Source organism: Bombus fervidus, chromosome 6 (genome assembly GCF_041682495.2).
Source record: "Bombus fervidus isolate BK054 chromosome 6, iyBomFerv1, whole genome shotgun sequence".
Lineage (NCBI taxonomy): Eukaryota > Metazoa > Arthropoda > Insecta > Hymenoptera > Apidae > Bombus > Bombus fervidus.
Window position 1 is genome coordinate 7693411 of NC_091522.1, and position 20800 is coordinate 7714210.

Sequence of the window (20800 nt, forward strand, 5' to 3'; positions counted from 1 at the left end):
ATCGCTCACCTAGATTCATGAACGGCATAGTGAAGTCGACCGCCTGTTCCCGGTCGTACGTGATGGTTAGATCCGCGATCGCTAGATCCGCCTTCTGATCCAACAGTTCTTTCATCATACCGTCCCACTCTTTCGTCTTCTTGTTGTAGGAGCCATACCGTCCATCCGGTACCAGACGGAACGTATAATTGAAACCGAGAATCCTCGATATCTCGTAAATCAAGTCGACGCTGTAGCCCTCGAACTGTGCGTTCCCGGTCAGCTTTTCGCTCGAGTCCTTCCTCATGCAGTATGGCGCGCTCTATGAGATTAGTAAGCTAATGCCAGTAATCGAATAAGAGATTCTTTGACAGTATATATGTATGTTGCGTTTGTATTCTGAACTGCAAAGGTAGTATTTAAAATATCCTATCCATGTTTATATAAAATTTTCTTATTATCCATAACCATTTCATATATGAAACATTTTTGACAATGTTTCATCTGGAGAAGTGCCACACCTTGTATAGTATCTGTATTTATATTAGAAAGCTTGTGGAGTGATTGTAAAATTTACATTATAAATGAGTAAAAGTAGAAGTATTTTGAATTTTCGGACAAACGAATTTATGATGATTTGAAAGACTATGAGCTTACAATTGTAATTACTTATGCGTCAAGCGTAGAACACATTTTTGTTTCGACTCTCATTGAAATGCATAAAACACTGCGTTCGATATTTTTCTTGCCATTGAATTATTATTTATTACTATTATTACTAGTATTCAGATACTAATACTTGCTATTATTCAGGAACTTGAACAGTTATTTTAGGATTGGACATTGTCATTGCTAACGGATATACAATTCAAATTCAAGAATTTATCGATTAAAATCAATATAACATGATTTGATGAAAAATCATAAAATGATTTTTGTAATTGATCAAGGTGATTTTAATTAACAAATTCTTTCATCTTGATCGTATATTGGCTAGCAAAGGCAACGTTCAATTTTACGATATGCTTATAAGGTATACCAGATAAAACATTCTGACAGCATTCCATGTCGAGTATCACGAAAATGTCAATAAAACACGAGGTAATAAAGCACAACGTGAACATGTTTGGATATTTACAAATACGGATATGAACAGCCTGTTGACTGTGCACAGGAACGAAACGCAATGCATATGTGAAACTATTGCACTTAACCTAACCATATTTCGACGAGAAATAAAAATTATAGAGTCACACAAGCTTCTTTCGGGCCCCAACACTGCTTAATTCACAGAGCTGTGATTTGCGGCGAGCAAGAGATTGAATATGCATGCGCGTGTTCGCAATTGAAAGGGTTGCACTCTCGTGTCGACAGGATTTCTTTCTTTGTTCAAAAAGGAAGCTCGTTTGATGGAACGCGGGGAACAGATGATAACCTCTGCACGAGCAGAGAGATGAAAACTCGCAGAGTTATTTGGTGATTGCACGAATGGGTGGCTGGGTGCTCCGCGCGTTTAGAATTCCGCGTGTCGCTCGCGAAATGACGCGTTTACGCGAAACGCGGTAACTAAATGCCGGCACTGACGTGGAATTTCGTAGAAGCTTCCTCGAAATTGATGTTGCGGGTGTACGTGGCCGATTCTTGAAAAACTTTGAGGCAAGTTTCTGGAGGAAAATTTGATCGTAATCGTATTTCGTGGCTCTTGCGAAGTTTATTTATCAAAGTTGTGAACTTGCTATGTACATATTTTGTATTTTGTTTTTTATTAAAGAAAATAAAAACGAATAATTGGGGATGATAAATTACTTTGGAGATATGTAGTTACGTCAGTTGGAAGTTTGAATGAAGATCTATATTTAAAATGGAAATTTTACTTCGTAAAAAAAATGATGTACGCGACTGTACAAGTGAAGGAGAAATGATGTACAAAAATAACTCATCTTACTAATCTAATAATCTAAATTATCTTATTACAAATTGTCATATTCGAAAAAATATATATAGATTAATTTATCAATAATATTTTATTAATTAGCTCAAAATCAGTGTTCTCTAATATTAAGACTTAAACGCAAAAATATTATTTTCGTTTTTAATTTTGTTTTTATAAGAAGTCTCATCGTATCCACTCGCATAGATACAGTACTTTCGATTCTATACAGCATACACGTAGATGAATATAATTTTCAAATGTTTAATGCAAAGAAAAAAGAGTGGAAAATTTCATCGTTTCAAGAGGCTAGAACAGAATTGTATGTTTAACAGTCCTTAATAATTTATCGCTCTCTAATACCACTTCTGTCAACAAGAGGATAGCTTTTAACTCGCAGAAACTGGAGCGTAACTTTCAAGAGCGCAACGAATTAACGTGGTCCACTATTCAAGCACGTCGACGAATAATCCGATTAATTTCATCGTAAATACAGGGTGCTTAGACGTTTAAAGACGCCAGGCGTTAGATTGTTTAAGTTTCCAGCGGCTCGGTGTCTCGTCGGATGCGCGACGAGCATCCTTATCTCGACTACCGCAAAACTCAACCCAATTCAACTCTGCCGGACTTCTTCCAAAGGAAGACAACTTTCTTAGCCAGTTAATATATTCACGAGCACTGCATTACTTGTCGTCGCAATTATCGCGAGAATAAGTGATACGGTCGGCTGGCTCGTCATGAAAACTTCAATTAAATCGCGTATCCCTTCGCCGTTTCCGGTTTCGTTCTGGTTTCCCTCGTCGTGGCAAGAACTAGTACCGAAAGGTGGCGGTAGTACTAGGGAAAAGAGACAGGGAGTCAAAGAGAGAAGGAAAGCTAACGAGTTGGCGAAGGCGACGAAGGAAAAAGGAAAAGGAAGTGCGTCCACTTCCGCGCGACGTTCGTTGAACTTCGTTTCTGTTTCCTTCTCATTCAAGAAAAACAAACAGTCAGGATTTTAACGATACACGAATGATTTACGTGGCAGTGGAATGCTGAAACGCCGAGGAAGAGAACAATTTTTTAAATTCAGATGAGAGAACTGGCGCAGATGGAGGTCGGACCAGGAGATTTGAGGGAAATCACTTTACTTGATTAAAACGAGGATAAAATGTCCTGGTTACTTTGAAAAGTTGACTCGAGGATTAGAAATTCCGTGTGTGTGAACGTGGGATACGATCTCTTTTTTCCTGTTCGTTTAAACATGTTCGCGTTGATGTAAGCGAGTATTCCCGAGATTTTAGAAAATGTATGATAATGACGTAAGAAAATGATCCTAGGTAATAGAGCTTTTTAATTAGCGAATGGGTAATTAATTTAGCTATGATTTTAAAATTCCGGCTTTCAAGAACGTTATGTTAGTTCCGTAGATTTACGCGTAACCTAGATTTCATCTTGCAGTATTAGGGAAAAGATTTCGCAACCTCTAATCGTGTAATAAATTTTAAATATTATTTGCTATATATTAACGTATACGCGCTGAGAACAATTTTCTATATATTCTAAGAAGAATTCAATATCTTAATGGAAAATATTTCGTTTAATTAATATCTAATAGTTACACTTCGTAATAATCGTGAAAATCTTAAAACAGTGAGTATCTTTTAACCACTTACCAGTATAGTTGTTACAATGAAAGTTTTATTCTGAAGATTCTCCACGATTTGAGTGTACTCCTCCTTGTAACTCCTCGTAAAATTTATACCCTTGGTACTGTTCCAGGTTCCTATCTTCTTCAGCCCCTCCTTGTTGTTCAGTTCGATGATATCTAAAATGAAGTCTGAGCGAAATCCTTGGTGATCGAACTTGATAATTCCTGTTAACCCCGTCATTTCGACCTAGAAACAAATATTAAACACTCTTGACAATTTTCGAAGGAAAACAAAGATGATACTAATAGACACCACTTATTAACTGCTATTCTCATTCTGTAGATAATACGATTGTTCAGGGAGCTTAATTTACATACAAAGTAAAGGTTTTATGAAAGAGGAAAGACACGGGTCAAAAACTTAATAATTACCTACAATTTGGAATTACCCGCTACCTACTTTTTCTTGCACTCAGCAGGATAATTTTCTTCACAACTAAATTACATTAAAATACCTTTCCTTAATCACCATGTGAAAATTAACAAATATAGACTTATCATATTTTTGCGCGTAGCATTTGTTTATAATCGTAGCCATTATTTCAACCTCTTCAAGATATTGTAATTACTATCGAAAAATACTTTCAAAAAATTTGATTTTCCTCATATCTCTATATGTATATATATGTACACAAACAAATTAACTAATTTTGGTACACTTCCAGTCCATATTCCAGCCCTTTGGAGCCATCGAATTTCCCATTCTACGAAGGCAAACGGTATTCAATATTTACAAGTGGGGGAAATTCGAAACGTTAGAGTGCAGACGACTGGTTGATCGAGCGGACGCAATATGAACCGCACATTTGCGTAACTGAGCTAGTCGGCGTAATTAAACACGAAATTCTGGGTGACTAGCTCTAATCAGTGAATCGCGAGCATATCGCGCGATTAAACTCAGTCCCGCGATCGACGCGCGAAACGATCCACGTGAACCCATCTTCCTTCTTGTTTTTGCTTCTGATTATTCCTATCGAATCGAAAATTTCCGCCTACAACTGGAAAAATATTCAAGCTCTGTTCAAACGATTCATCGCGTAATGACACTGTGATCGGGTCGCAACGAGGATTTCCAATAAATTTTAGCGTTGAATCGAGCCACGTAGTCAGGGGAAAATTAGCGGGAAGTTGCCATTACCTGCATAATTACCAAGGCAGCCTTGATACGAAATTTTCGGCGGCAAATTGCGTTCGCTCGTGTTTCGCGTTCGAAAGCGCCGCCTGTTCCCGGTTACGCGTCGCGTAATTAGTAGAATTGAAGGCAGAACTGCGATATGAGTCAACCAACCTGATGAGAAGTGTTTTTCTATTCAACAAATATTATTATCGCTTCACACCAAAATCGAGATCGTGTTATATTCACACGACTACGTTTGCGAACTCATGTTTCATCAACGATGACACTAACGGCAGACATCGTTAGCAGATGCAAATATTGAAAAAAATAAAATAAACATAAAAGGAAATATCCAGATATCCAGGGAAGATATACAGTTATTGCAGCCACGACTCGTTATTGATCCGGTTGATATTTGAGGTAATCGAATTTTCTGTTTACGGTGCTAATTGTTCCAATGTTCTATATATCTTATTCATTACTCTTTATATTGTTCCATTGTTCCTTTTGTGCCATATTTGGAAGAATGATGGTAGTTTCATTATTTCCCTCTGTGTTATATCCTGAAAATTTTCTGCGATATAGATTTATGCCAATTATATTTGTATTGGATAAAAAAGAATTGCGTTAAAAAAGGATTTGCACAGGAAGAATGCCTTTGTGCGCACAGACATTTTCAATTTTCATTTTACTGTGTTCACTTTCATTGTGTTCCAATTAAAACTGCTTGTTAAACAACAACGTTAAAACTTCAAACGATGTTATCTTGAGATGGTTTTAAAGGAAGTACTCGTAGCCCATTCAAACCTGAATCGTGCTAACTATTCGATCGAGAGAACTTTTTATTTTAGATACTGATGTTTTAAACGATTAGAAAACGAATTTCAATGATATTCAAAACACCCAATCTGCTCGAGTGTTGCATGGTACTTAACAATATATTCTTGTAGCGGTCTAAGCTCGTTAAAGTTCGTTCACTAAATGATGACTGCTTCTAAGACCCTTCTGTCTTTTCAGCTTCGATCATTAATATCTTCACTCATCTTGAGAAATAAACAATCTGTCTTCTACCGAACAAATCGTACTGCTATTAACTGCTTACGGCAAGGTACTTTAATTACATAATTTTTAGAAACTCATTTAGAGTGGTTCGATATGATATTTACATTATGAATAACTACTTTCTTCCTAATACGCTGCTGGACATGATATTAGGACATATATTCTATATATCCGCGATATATATCTGAATATCGTATATTTTTTATTAATATTTCCTAAGACCATATTTTTTCATTCTTCAACATCGCTAACCTATCCCCCACTCTTATGTACGCTTTTTAACACGTCAACTTAATCATTATCCATCGTACAATACCCTAATAAAATGGAAATAGATATAATAGTTATCCAAAAATATCAAATATTGTCCTCCATATTATAAACGTTGTAGAATAGCAAAAATAACACGGAAAAAACTAATTATCTCAAAATAATTCTCCCTTCTACCAAGCGCTAAACTTAAAACCCCAACACTCCACTTCTAATATTCAAAAAGGAATAATCCCTATCTCCCTATTAATAATCCTGTCAGCACTTCCTACGAAGGTAGAACCAGAATCTACTGTCTTAAACTGTAGGTCACTAGGTCGGCTTCAACTTCGCCTAACCGCATTCGTGGTCGCCGCGGACGTCATCGAGGATTCACGGTCACAAAACCGCGAACTATAATTTGTCAATGGGAGTGACGGCTTCGTTTAACTCGGGAGGTAACTTTCCATTGTTCAGTGGAACAATCGGGAACCGTGGAAAGATCGTGTCGTCCGCGTGGAGTATGAAGGAGCACAGTTCCCGCAGACATTTGCATTTGCACATGGCGGCACTCGTGGCGCTCGTTAATAAGCAGGGAATCCCAAACAGAGAGAAACAGTCCGATTAAGCATATCGTTATAATGGCTTATTACATTGGCTGGACGGCCGATCGATGGCCATAATTCCGCGAAATTAATTTCCCCCTTCTGTATGATACGTTCCCGATAAACCTACTAACCTACCTATCTCTCTCGACCTCTCATGGTCTCTTCGTCCTCTCTCTGTCTCTTTATCTGCGTTTGCAGCGATAGAAACACCACAACTGGCTGCAAGATGCCTATCGACAACGGTACATTGTCGCATCTGTTACACGGGACGTTTTTGTCGTGGTGAGCTCGCTTTCGAACGATTTGCGCCACTGACAAACCTCTAATTACGCGTCCGCGCAATTAGGCTGCTTGTACGCGATCTAACTACTATCCTGCTTTGCATATTTCGTATCAATATCGCTTATTTATCTGCGGTTAGTTTAAGTAGACAGAAGCGTAGGTCGCGCGAAATCTTCGTTTGATTGTGCAGCTGTGCAGAAATACATTTTTTGGGAAGCAGTTGCGAGGACGTTGCGGTTGGTTGGTTTTAGATCGTGTGGCTGATAACGCAGGCTGTATTGGTTTATTGTGTAGGGATAGGAAACGGTGAATATGTATGAGCTATAGGGAAAGGGTGAATTGGTGGAAGATTTTTAGTGTTTGCGGTGGGGTTTGATTTGGATTCCTTTTAGATTGATTGGCGGGAATTGATCTTGATTTAATCTCTTACTTTTGTAAATATTTTTAACGTAGAAAAATGGCAATAAAAAAATTCAAAAAAGATGTTTTAATAAAAAGTATTGGATTACTTTGAGATAAGATAGGAAATAGTATGAATGAGATACGATAAAAAGTAAATGAAAGGTTTTTAATGTTTGCGGTGTGGTTTTTCTTGGAATGGTTGGTTATTGAATTGATCTTGGATTGATCTTGATTTAGTAGTTTAGCATAGAAAAATAATAACAAAAAGAACATTAAAAGACGTGCTTCAATGGAAAAGTATTTGATTCAATCGGAATGAAAAATTCTACAGCTTAGCAAAAGTAGAAAAAAATCAATCACAGTGTTCGAAGTTTAGATTCGTTTAATGTATTAATCCAAGTGTGAAATCCATTTTATTTTATTATAAGAAATTTCGATTTACAATAAAGCACGAAACGTGAGATTAATGGATTTAATAGCTGATAAAATCCAAGTGAAAATCTCAATTTACACGGAAATGGCGTGAACGCGACAAATTATACAGCGTAATTATATAAAATTACTTAATTACATCGCGCATCGTAAATTGCTCGCAGTTTTGAAAATTTAAACTGGATTTCGTAATCCCGCGAGGCGATGTAGCGGTTTGAGGAGTGTTTTCGCAAAGCCCATGAGAGACGAGGGAGAAAAAATTGCTGCAGCTACGAAAGCAGCAAGCTAACCCGATAATTTCCGCGTTCCACTGCAGAGAATTCCTTTCTTTCCCTTTACCAATTACGTCATAGGCCGACATTCCCATCGGTATATCGAATTCCCGACGTCATCGTGACGCGAACATCGTTTCCTGAACGTTCGACTCGTTTTCAATTGGAGCTTTTCCAACGATATCGCGATAGGATTAAGGCTCCAATGGAATTTCCCCATCCGTTGTGACATCGTAAACCAGCTGGCTTTGTTTGAACATCTCCCTCGCGAACAATCGTACAAACACATGCTGGCTTCTTCTCAGGCGTACAAATGGAACGCGCGAAATAAGATTTCCACGTGACAAGTTAAACGTATTTTAACATTAACTATTATTTTTATTTTCATTTATTCCAGACGTATTATCGTATTGGTTGGTTAACCAAATTTTTATTTTATTTTACTTATTATATTGCGAATTTTTATATACATTTATGAAAAATTTTTAAATGGAATAATATAATAATATAGAATGCAGACAATATTGGAATATATATAAAATATTCGAAGCGAGGTATTATAACATATGTCTTATTTTAATCACTGGATTACGGACGTTTCTGCATTTATAGGAAAAACATAATATGCAAACATATGTATATGAAATATTCATGTTAAGGCATGTATTGTCATATTTAGTGGGTGGAACAAATCTTTATTTCATTTTCGGCTCTTGAATTACGCTCATAAAATTATGAAATTTCATAAATATCAGCAGAACATTGACCAAATTTCTTCAGATTATTTTCCAACTTTTAATTTTTAAATCTATCTTTATCCTCCGATATATCGTTTAAAATTAGCATTCGTAACATTTGCTACTTTCTACAATTACAACTTCCTAAAATATAAATCAATAAATATACTAAAATAATATCTAAGAGCGCATGCGAAGTTCATTCATAGCTTTTCATCTACATTTAATACGATGAGTATATCTATACATAATTTGCGATATTATAGCTCGAATACTCACGATTTTCATGTAGTTTATGAGGGAGTATCCGTGGGGCCATGTGTCGGTGGACTCGCAGGAAAGCGGTTTGATGTCGATCTGTTGGGATGTATCCAAATCGTGCAGTGCTTTCGCAAATAAATGCACGGCGTCGTACATCAATGACGTTTCAGTCTACAAGATTCAGAGACAATAGCCAAACATATTACTCTCATGATAATTAATAAATCGTTGGAACAAATTTTTGAAATAATTTTTACATAAAAATCCATGTCACATAAATCAGATTACATTTTCAAAATATCGATTTCTATGGAACACAATTGCATTAAGCTGAAATTTTCTCTCATAAAAAATAAATTGTATTATTATTTATATTATCTGTGTTAGAAAAAACGAAATGGCATTGTGAAGACTTTTACGATCTTGCAATAAATAATAGTAAACTTTACTTAATGCATTTAAATTTCTTGAATTGCGATTAAAATCTTCTGAAAGCATCATTCAACAAGCAACGTCCTTGCTTGTATCGTGACTACACTTTCTTCCTTCTGAGATATACATCATCTTCACAGGATTTTACGAGACATCATTCCTGGAGCCATTTAACCGAGAATCAGATCGGTTTGTGTTTCTCGCGTGTGTGGTATATGGTCGAATAGTTAAGTCAAAATTAAGTAATCTAGTTAACATGGAAACTTCACACTGAGTTTTTGCAACCTGAGTTTTTGTGATTGAATTTATATGCAACATGAGGCTTTTTCTTTAATGTAATTAAGCTAATATAAAATAATCAAAATATTTCTAAAAACTTGAGGGCATAACTGACATGGAATGACTGTGGAAATTCTTCGTAAATTTTATCAATGTAACAATAATCAAATTATTATTGCTCGAAGGTAATCGCTTGGCAGCTTCATTATCTCCTCTTTATTAATAATTTACAGCCAGGAAACATCAAAGCACTCTGATTAATTATTATATAACCGTAAACGCTACAAGATTGCCAGTCTATATCTTAACACACATATTGTATTAAAAGTTTCGATTAACGTGAAAAAACTCTGTACAAATTTTCTAGAAGTTCGTTTAAATTCACAGTACCTAACAATTCTCGAAATAAAATCTCAAGAATTTAATTTCACAATTTCTTTAATTTCTTGGGAAAACTTTTTCTAGTACTTTTAACATAACATCTAATTGCTCGTAATTTTAATCAGAGATTCGTCGTGTCTTACCTTTATGCAAGTGAGGTTGTTCTGTTCCAGGCGTGCATGAAACAAAAATATTCATTATTCGATTACAGATTCTTCATATAGTCATAAAATTACTATTCTAAGATTAATAATGATAGTGTAACATTAAACAAGTATATATATACAGTGGTAGCCAAAAGAAGTTTTAAAACATAAACAAAAGTAGGGAAATTTTATTGTTACAAACAGAAAATAATTTCAGTTACAGTTTTATAAATATTTATACCTAGTTATATGTTTACCACTATATATTATCTTCTTCTTCGATTTCCTTACATGTTTTTCGAGCAATGCATTAATCATTGAACCTTTCTCAATATACAGAAAAACGAAAAGAAAAAGAAAAAATTCGTAACGATCAAAGCAACTAAATGACGATTACATTAACATAATCCAATTATTAGATACAAAAAGACAAGGTTCAATTTTATACGCAGATGTTCTAATGTCGCATTACATTCAAATTGCACGTTAGGCGCCAGAAAACGGATACTTGGATTAAAACCTTTCGCGTTTTAAAATTAGCCAGTAGGTTCTACGTATTTTATTGTAAAAAGGAAAAGTCTATCGATCAGAATCGATCATAGTGTCGGAAATAAACGATTGCCGATGTTTCTTTATCGCAGACGTGATCGAAAATTAATTATCCCCCTCGCGACCGTAACCACGAGGAAAATACGGTAAATGAAAACGTTCACGTGCCGCGGTGGAAGGATCGTGAATCGAGGTGTAAGTACCGACAGACGACAAATAACAGGCATTTCCTATCTATACTTACTACAGTTGTCAATAGCAATATACGCGTACCAATTTATCTGTAATTCAACGGATATACTGATCATTTGTCACGTGCACGCGATCCTAATTAATTATGATTTTGTTAAGTTCGTGTCACTAGCAATCTAGTAAACTCGAAAATCGAAACGATGCCTTTGTGGAATCGACTTAACGTCAACTATTATATAGAAATTCAGAATGAAATTTGCATTTGATATAACGTATTAGGTTGGTCCATATGAAATATTGCTTTCTCACATAAAAGTATAACCATATACTACACATAGTTCCTTTAGAATATTTGATACACTTTGCCGAAGATTGGTTCGGTTTCTTCGTATTTTTATTACAAGTCTTCTTTGAACTAATATGATTTATCAGTGTAAGGAATAAAAAAGTTCTTGAAATGGATCTGCTATTATTCCTTCATCGACAGATTCCTTTACAATAATTTATGTACTTCATGTAACATTGTATATGTATATGCATGTTACAACAATTGTAAAATATCTTCATATAATATATAATGCATGTGTTATATGAACAATCTTGAAGTATCTAGAATAGAGATAGTAATAAAAAAATAAGAATGAAGTAATTCAGGATATGGAGTTCACATAGACCCAGATGACTGCTAACAATTCATTTCTTCGTCCAAATTTCTTTTGAATCGTTTCTTCTTAATGTTACTTTTTAATTTTTTAGAACATTTAACAGAAACGAATACAGATATTACAACTGCCACTTCCTTCCAAGTTATCTTACGTATATAATTCTCTAAAAGCAAGTTATTCAAATGGAAACGAGTCCAAGTTATCTAACTGTACCCGTATGAATACAAACTTAAAAGCCAGGTTAATTGAATTCATGCTTAACGATAAATACAGAAAATTTGAAAACACTCGAACCATTAGAATGAAGGGGCTATAGAAACTGGTGTAACACTTTTACAGAAATAGTAACATGGTTCTAGGATTGAACATTAAGGTAGTTCTTTGTATCGATACTATACATGCCAGCAGACGTAGCTCGACGGTCGTAAAAGAAATTCGCGGACCAGTTCGAGGGCAAATTGAATTTCGCGGGACAGAATGTAGCCTGGGTAACCGGTGAATCGCAAAAGGTTTCGCTATTCGTATCCTGCCACGGAAGCTTCCATGAATCGGCCAATAAAAAGAGACGACGAAATTTCAACTGGTCCGATTTTATCGAAACCACGCACGCATTCGAAGGCACGCGTGCTTATTATCGGATTCCATCCAGCCGAATCTTTCGGCTGCACAAACCGTGATACGCGCCATCGAGGACCTATTCTCATTTCTTTTTTATCCATAGAACGATCTGAATTCCGGCGAACTATTTCCAGACCTGCTTCTACCTGATGAATTTTTCAATACGGTGCATATCTCGATCTATACTTTTCTATCGTACGTTTTTTTTAACTAAAAAGAAGTTTTAGGGTAAAAAAAAAAAAAAAACAAAGATTATGAAGGAGGAAATACACCGTTCTATGTAAGGTTCGCTATTATCGAAAATTATTTTGCAGCGCAGAAAATACGTGTTGTGTCGCCAGTGTTCACACGTGTAGCTCGATATCAACGACTTTTAAAATAACAATGTGGACTGTATGATTGTTAAAGATATATGTGATTACAAAGATAAGTGTAAGTGCAACATGAGTTTATGTGGTATTTCTACCAAGTTTAATGTCTGCTCTATTATGTTTCTCATACTGTCAAGGTGTGAAAAGTGTTACATCTGCATCTTCGTTCTCTTTGTAAGGGAATAAGATGTACGAAAAACTTATCCTAACAGGGGTGATTGAGCGCTGATTAATAAAGAATTACTGGTATACGAGTTACCTTTTACAAGTTTCTCATCTAGTAAAATTGCATATAGAAAATTTAAAACTTTAAAAGTCTAAAATTAAATAACAGAAGAGCCACGTTTGTGTCATAAACTCGGCATAAAACCAACTATTGCTACTGTGTTAACAAAAATTATTTCGCAGCGCAGAAAACACGAACTTTTCTCTCGTAGTCGGTGCTCCATCTCCGAAGCTGATTGCTACGCAAGCCTCCGCCTCCTTCTAGCCGCGAGATTTCTTCTCTTTCGAACGCTTCTAAGATCGGTCACGTACCATCATTTACTCACATCCGCTCAATTTTCTTGCACCCATGTGCACGCGTATTTACATACTCGTCGCCGCTCGCCTAGCCAACGACTCGTACGGAATCGCTAATGCAACTCATGCTAGCCTTCGTTGCTCGTTTTCATCCAAGATCCCTAATGTTCCTTCCTTCTCCCTGCTCTAATTATTCTGCCTTCACTCTTTCTCCATTTCACGACTAACAACTTTCTGTTACCGTGTAATTGAGCTGAATTACGACGAACAATAAACGCGATTTCGTATTCGCTGAACCGTTCGCTACGTCTACTCGAAATCGAAATACTCCGTTCGACTCTGCGCTCCATGGAAATTACAGAGCTTTCCTGTTTCGTTTCTTTTTAGATTTTTTTTTAACTTTTCTAGCTTCCTTTTAGGGTGGATTTTTCCCTGAAATAGAGAGGGCAGTGCGGAAAGAAGCTCTAGCGAAATAAATCGGGTTAATTGTACGTAGAGAGAATACAAATTTCACCGGGTACGTTCTCCCCTGGTACTTTCTGTCTCGCTGTCACGGGCTGGAACTCCCGGCCTGCTCTGGAACTTCTTCGAATGTTCAATGAATAAATCAGTTCAGTTATGAAGCACAGCTACCGGAGTAAGTTCGCTCGTGGTCTTCCACTTGAATATCTCTTTCGCGACTTTTACCACGTATAACGTGGCCCTCTTGATCACAGTAATGAATGACCTGTTAGCTAGGGCAAATTATTTCCTACTTTCTTTAACGATGCATTTCAATATCGATATTTCAAAAACGTATCATGGTTGATTAATTTTTATCGATGTAGTATTATAGGCAATTGTATAGTTACAGGGGAGGACACGATATTTACGTTAACGATTATCTGTTTATATGTACGTTACAAGTGCACTACAGTTTTTTACTCAAGTGAAACATATTACAGAAAAGAAATGAAGTATACAATTATTTTTTAAGGATTTTCTTACATAAATTAATAATTTCAAAATACCGTATTATATATCTAAAAAGTGATACATTTGAAGGTCAACGTCAGAATTATAAAATATTTCGTTCATAAGGTTCGAGCTTCGTCTTAATCTTCTCCACTTTCTTCCCCAGACTTTTATTTCACAATGCTAAACACGATTCGTAATAAATTCCTCGGGACGAGAATGCAACGAATCCAGCCATGGATTGGCTTGTCTCACAAAAAGAGCCTTTGTAAGTCACCGCGACGTGGCTTTTTATTGTGGCTTCCGGGTGCGTGGCAAGAATCGATTCCTCGTCGGTTCTATCCGTTCCTCGCGAGCAAGGGAATAGCGATGAGACGCTAGCCGATTTACTTGTCAAAACGTTGTCTCTCCCAAACGGTTACGAAGGATCCGAATTTAACGAAGTCTCGGCGAAAAAAGTGCATCCTCAAGTGCACCCATCGTTGACTTCCGCCGGGTCGTTTCCTCCGCGTTATGAACGGGTCAGGGATCAAACAAGCGTGGCCTTCTCCAAGGGGAGAAGAAATGAATGGAGGGTATAGGAAAGGCAGAGAGACCGTAGGTAAAAAGATATAAAGCTCGGCAACCTTAGAATGCCCCGGGGTGCCTTCCAGCGGTTCCAGCCTCCATTATTTAACTGCTCCTTGGGCCGCTGATCTCGTTCAATTGTTTGCGTTTTCATAGGTGAGCCTGTGATCTTATTTTCTGCGTTTCTGTCCCACGTGATACCTACCCTTATCCAAACGGCAACCTTCTTTCTAAGTTGAGATACCTTCGGAATATTTCAATCTTGTAATTGAGAGTCACTTGCACGGAAAAGTGGTACGAATAACAAAATATTAAGCTGGAGAAGACTAAATGAAAATGGATTTTAGTAAATAAGATTTGTATACTTTCGAACGTTAAAATGCATTACCATGATGCACCTGTGAAAGCTTGGAAGTTTGGAAGGAAATATTCTACACAAAGGCATACAATTGCATTCATGTCGAAATAATGAAATAACAGTAAAATATATATTTTCTTCTTCTTGTTACGTATTTGCATCAATTTTTAGGTGGAACTCGACTGTTTGTAATATTTCGTCGATAGTTTAGTTAGTTTAGTGGAGCGTTTATTAGAAAATTATTAGAGTCAGTTTATTAGAAAATTTTCTTCATTTAAAATTTGTCATGAAAGACATAAAATATATAAGATAACATTTAACGTATTATAGCTATCAGCAAATATCTTCTAAATTAAAGCTACCACATTCCGAATTAAATTATAATCTATGATCTATGATTGCGCTTATTTTCAATCTTTTTCCTGGCTCCTTATGATCCGGAAATGCAGAGTTGCAGATTTTCCATCAAATTCATCCATATCCAGACTCGTTATATAATGTGCGTCGACAAAAAAGTTACGGCGAAGTTCGCGCGAACGCGCAAGGGCGTCGATGCAATTTAACCTTTTTAAGGGAGTGAAAGCTGGTTTCGGTTGTGGCAGATGTTGCTTCCCACGAGATGACCGAACGTTCAGATTTGCTACTCAACTTTTCCGCGGTTGGTGCCGTGCCAGATGCGCGCAATGATATAATCTGCCTCAGTGATGCAGGCTCACGAATCGGTCGAACGACTAACAATTAGGAACGTAACTTTCGTCCTGAACTTGTTTGGATTGTAGCTGAACGTTGGCGATTATCTCATGCGAGAAAAATTATGATAATGACGTAGAATGATAATGAAATGTATGGAAGATGAAATAGAATGATTAGAAAACTCCAAGAATTTTTTATATTCGAAAGATGATTAAACAAATATGAACTTTGAAGAATGTATTATATTCGGAAAACAATAAAAAAAATGATAGTATGATTTCAATTATTAAAAGATAACACGAAATTCATAATAGTACAGTAACATAATAATATTAATGTTAAAGCTACTGGATGATTTTTAATGCACTATACTTTCTCTATAAAAAAGGAAAAAAAAAAAGAAAAGATGAGTTTCTATCATTAATAACAACTCCTAAAATAAAATTTATTTCCATATAATCTAAAAGTATTTATTCATGAAAGAATTGAAAATCAAATTAAATTTGAGTAATATATGACAAACACAATACCCTTTTTAAAAAATTTTAATTCCTTTTCATTTACTAATCATGTTTTATCTTTACCGCTATGAGCAAAAATTCGAGCGAAATAAATTTCTACCTTTATATTAAACAGCATAAAATACTTGGAACAAATTTTGGAATATTCTGTTACTTACAATTGCAAAATTGTTTGAATAAAATGTCGAATGAATTGGCGAATACGACAGGCTAAAAATTTTAGCAGCCAACTTCTACGTTCAATTGTATCATCAATCGTTTTAGTAATTTCCCTAGTCGCATTTCACCAATCGAAGCAAACAGAGAAAATAGGGATATCTAATGGGAATACTAGCGAGTGTGCATGTGTGTTCGCTATGTACGTATAAATGGATTCAGGGGATCACACATATATATTCGTACACGTAATACGATGTCATTTCGTTAGCGGGTTTATATGCGGCAGAATGAGGAACACACGGAGGAAGTAGGTAAATTGCATAGGCAATTTCCGCGACGAAATTCGCGCGATCAATCGAGTACCGCAGTGAAATTGGCTACGAATTAGGTTGACCTATAGAAGTATTGTAACTAGAAACAGCGTTCGCTTCCTATATTTCTTTTTTGCGAATTATAAAGTTTTACATGTACCTTTACGTAAAATAAAATTTCTAAAATATTTGAAATTGAAAAAGTTTCTAAAATGAAATTAATGTCTTAAGTGATAAATTTATTAGCCAGAAAGCAATAATAATATCTTACTTTCGCAAGATAAAACATTTAAATCGCAAAATATTTATTCACAATAAAATTCGATGTATCTTCTGAAATCATATTTTAACGTAATGTAATATAGACGTCGACACGATTTGCGCGTATATATACATATGTATATGGGAAATTTACATGTGAAAATCTGTATAAAATGCATATAATATGTAAAAATATTTTAAAAAGTATCAATTTAGATTCTTTTTCTTTATTCGTATTTGCAAATATATGAATTAACTAAATATCTCGAGAAATATCTTTGGAAAATGAATTATTGAAATAACGTTGCGATTTCATTAAAAAAAAGAAAAATATGGACAAAAATTGTATACAATTAGGAAATTTCGTCATACATTTAAATGACTGTGGAAGAAAGTGCAATAATAATTCTCAAATTGAAAGTTTTAAACCAATAAATTTGGAGGCTGCATAATAAATAAGTAGTAGAAGTCAACGTAACACCAGGCAAATTTAACAGCGGTTTTCGAACAGTTGCACTATCTACGTCCGAGATTTGTTACCTGTAAAACAGTGGGTAGTGTATAAGAAGTTTGAGCTTTGTAATTTCCAGGACAAAGTTCTTTATGCACCGGATTCTTCCGGGTCCGCCGTTTCACTGAAAGGAAGTCGACTGTCGACTTATTTATGTGGGTTCCACAGAGCAGAAAGTTGAAAGCGACTTTGTTTCGGAACTTGAGGGAATCAAGACCGTTACAAGTCAGAAAGTCAAACAAGGGTCACGATAAAGAGGTTTCAGGGGTATTTAAAATCTCTTGTGGCGATAACAACAGTGAAAAACAAATATTTCATATTGTCTTGCAAGAAGGTCGACGATTAAAAAAATTGAAATCGGTGGAAAGAAATATTCACATTGTAAAGTTTTATAATCGTTGCTTGAACAGTTTTCTTCCCTGTTTCATAATGAAGCTTTACAAAAGAAGTTATATTCCAACGTAACTTTATGAAAGTGAGTGGAGTAACTAATTTAAATTAACTAAAATATCAAAGAGGTTTAACTGCGAATGTTTTAAAGTTTCTTTTATCTGTTTGAAAGAGACAAATATGTTCCATGATTTCAATTCCTTACATTTAATTTTTATTTTATATAGACATCATATAATCACATTGTTTCAATTTCAAATTCTTGTAGAAGAGAAGCTTCCTTAATATTACAGTGTAGTATTGCCTATAAGTTTAACTAACCAATTGGTTTAAAACATGTGTAAGTAATTGTGTAAAACTCTCACAAATAGAAAATTGTATTAGAGAATACAGTCTGCAGAGTTCTCTATAACTTGAAGAAAGCTTCGACTGAAGTATGTAGTTGATAAATTGGAAATTGTATAAAACATGCATCACATAGACAAATTCCCTTAGACCTGTGCCCTCTTATCTGATATAAGTTATTAATTAATAACATACAAGTTATAAGACAATCTTCTATTATAATTTCCCAATATTATCATGAAGTTTCTAATAACAACTAGATTCCATTGAAATAATAAATCACGTTTGCATTACACACTACTCTCTCGATGACTAAATCAAAAAGTGTCAAATTCCAAACCACTGCAAATAAATTACTTATTTATTACCCGAAATTTTGTAAAATATATCCACTTTGGCGAAATAATTCAACGGGAAACTAATCGCGGTTTCATCTTCTCAATACCTTCATTTTTCCAACATTTCACCTATACACGTTATATATCAGGAATTCAATTTCCCGTGGCACTTTTCGAAGTTTTCGAAAGGCGAAATATCGAATTATGTAGCACATTCCAGCTTATTCTCGGTCAAACGTGAACAAGCGTACGGGTAACACCCGCTGCATTTGCAGCGGAACGTTCCGCGAGTTGGAGGAAGATCGATGTAGCTGTCAAGCTGGCTTGTGCGGGAAGAATGTAAAATTAGAGTGTTATTACAACGGGCAAAGCGGCGGCAAGCGGCTAGCATGTTCCGTTGGTGCGACGCGGAACAATCTATGCATTTGCATGCATACGGGACAGGTCTGATGAGTTCGAGCAGGCTCGTTCAGCGAGAAAATTACATCGACACCACAAGCCTGTAACTGTTAAAATCTTTCGCGCCGGCGAGGCGACGCGGCGCGTCGCTGCGCGTCGCGGCGCTAATTAAGTTCGCACGCGTGTACGCTGAAATTTTGTCTGTGCTCCGTCGGCGTAACGCGCTTACGTTATGCGCGCTGCCGCGCCATGAGAAAACAAACAACCGTTTTCAACTCAACGAATTTGTACGCGGCGCACTTCTGTTAAACGTCCCGTGTTGCGGGAATGTTCTTCAATCATACAAACGAATATAATATCAAAATCAGAATGGGTCTCAAATAAAATATAATGAACTAATTAAATTTCGATAAACGTTGCAAATGGTTATACACGATTTTAAATTATTACCGCTATGTTTAAACGACCGAACTAATACAGGATGAAATTGATGGGTACGGTTTGATAAAAATTTAATTATCGTGAAAATCAATCTCTCCGCGGATAGTAGAAATATATCCAATATGATGAATATTCGAAATTTACTAACTTGATCAATCGTTTCTATGTATAACCAATGACAATTATTCGAATTAATACGTAATATTAAGCGATATATTGTCGTACCTTGTTGGAACTCTGTCCCATATCGAGTTCTCGATTATAACGCTTCTCGCCGTAAATCCAATCTTGCACGACTTTCTGTATGTCTTGCTTCTCCGGATCCACTAATCGGAAGGCAGTGATATTGGTCCCGCCGTGCTTGAATTCCTCCAGATCGACGCTGTGTAGGTCCTGCAAGGAATTCGGTTCACTTTATGAATTTCTTGAACCGATTGCCGACTTTTTGCATGCTGCTCGACCAAGAATTTTATTGCTTCCCCGCGATAAACGTTTAATATCACCGTCCACACTAGACGTTTGCCAGGAATCCTGAGATTTATAGAAGCTTCTATATCTGCGGATGGGGAAAATTGTCATATTTCCGATACTTGGAATTATTGTCGTTCCAGATCGAAGATACATACATATGGTCGAATAATTTCTATAATCTTAATGTGGCGAGAAAAACTTCATTAATGCTTGAAAAATAAAAATAAAAGAAATTTTATTTTCTGCTTGTGAAAACTTGTATTCCTTGTAAAATATGTTACATATTCGATATAAACGATAAACTTAACTGTAAAATCGCAAGATTTATCTATGTGAAGGATAGATACATCTAATTTAAAATATCTTTGAGTACATAAGAACATTTAGCCTCATTCAGAGCTGCACTACGTTAATTTAGGATTTCTTCCCATTTCCTTCGGAAGATACAGCGTTTTACTCCATGGCAGGTTAATTTTTGCAAATGTTGGTTGCTATTTTTGAAAGGGATAGTGAAACAAATAGACATATAGAAGCAAAATATCAATTGGCAAACACCTTTCGTTAAGATTTAACTTTCGTCAAGATTTAAGTATTTCAAAGTTCTTAAAATTGTCATGTAATATCATTATACACATATTCTGGGATAATACGTGGCTTCCACATATTTCTTTGTGCCTCCACATTACCTATAAATGGCTAAACACCCGTCTATTCGTAAATCAATAACATTCTGTTTAGGGGGGGGGAGAGTCAAAAGAATCACCCTTTCATGATCGCCGTGTCATCGTTCGATTCAATTCTCTCTCTCGCATAACTCAATCCGTAATCACGTGTCCGGCTACGCTTTCCAGGACAGATATTACTTGGCCGGACACGCGACGCCTATCAACAGAAATAGAGATATC

General features: G+C 35.8%; 1 protein-coding gene across 1 annotated transcript in view; it reads right to left on the reverse strand.

Annotated features, from left to right (window-relative positions):
- Kair1d (Kainate-type ionotropic glutamate receptor subunit 1D) overlaps nucleotides 1-20800 on the reverse strand; it is a 227897-nt gene that overhangs the window by 21543 nt on the left and 185554 nt on the right. The window contains exons 7-11 of the mRNA XM_072006141.1: nucleotides 19650-19817; nucleotides 10257-10277; nucleotides 9040-9192; nucleotides 3565-3786; nucleotides 10-301 (exon numbers count right to left, since the gene is read on the reverse strand). Of these exons, the coding sequence (XP_071862242.1) occupies nucleotides 10-301; nucleotides 3565-3786; nucleotides 9040-9192; nucleotides 10257-10277; nucleotides 19650-19817 (856 nt within the window). The remainder of the gene's footprint in view (nucleotides 1-9; nucleotides 302-3564; nucleotides 3787-9039; nucleotides 9193-10256; nucleotides 10278-19649; nucleotides 19818-20800) is intronic.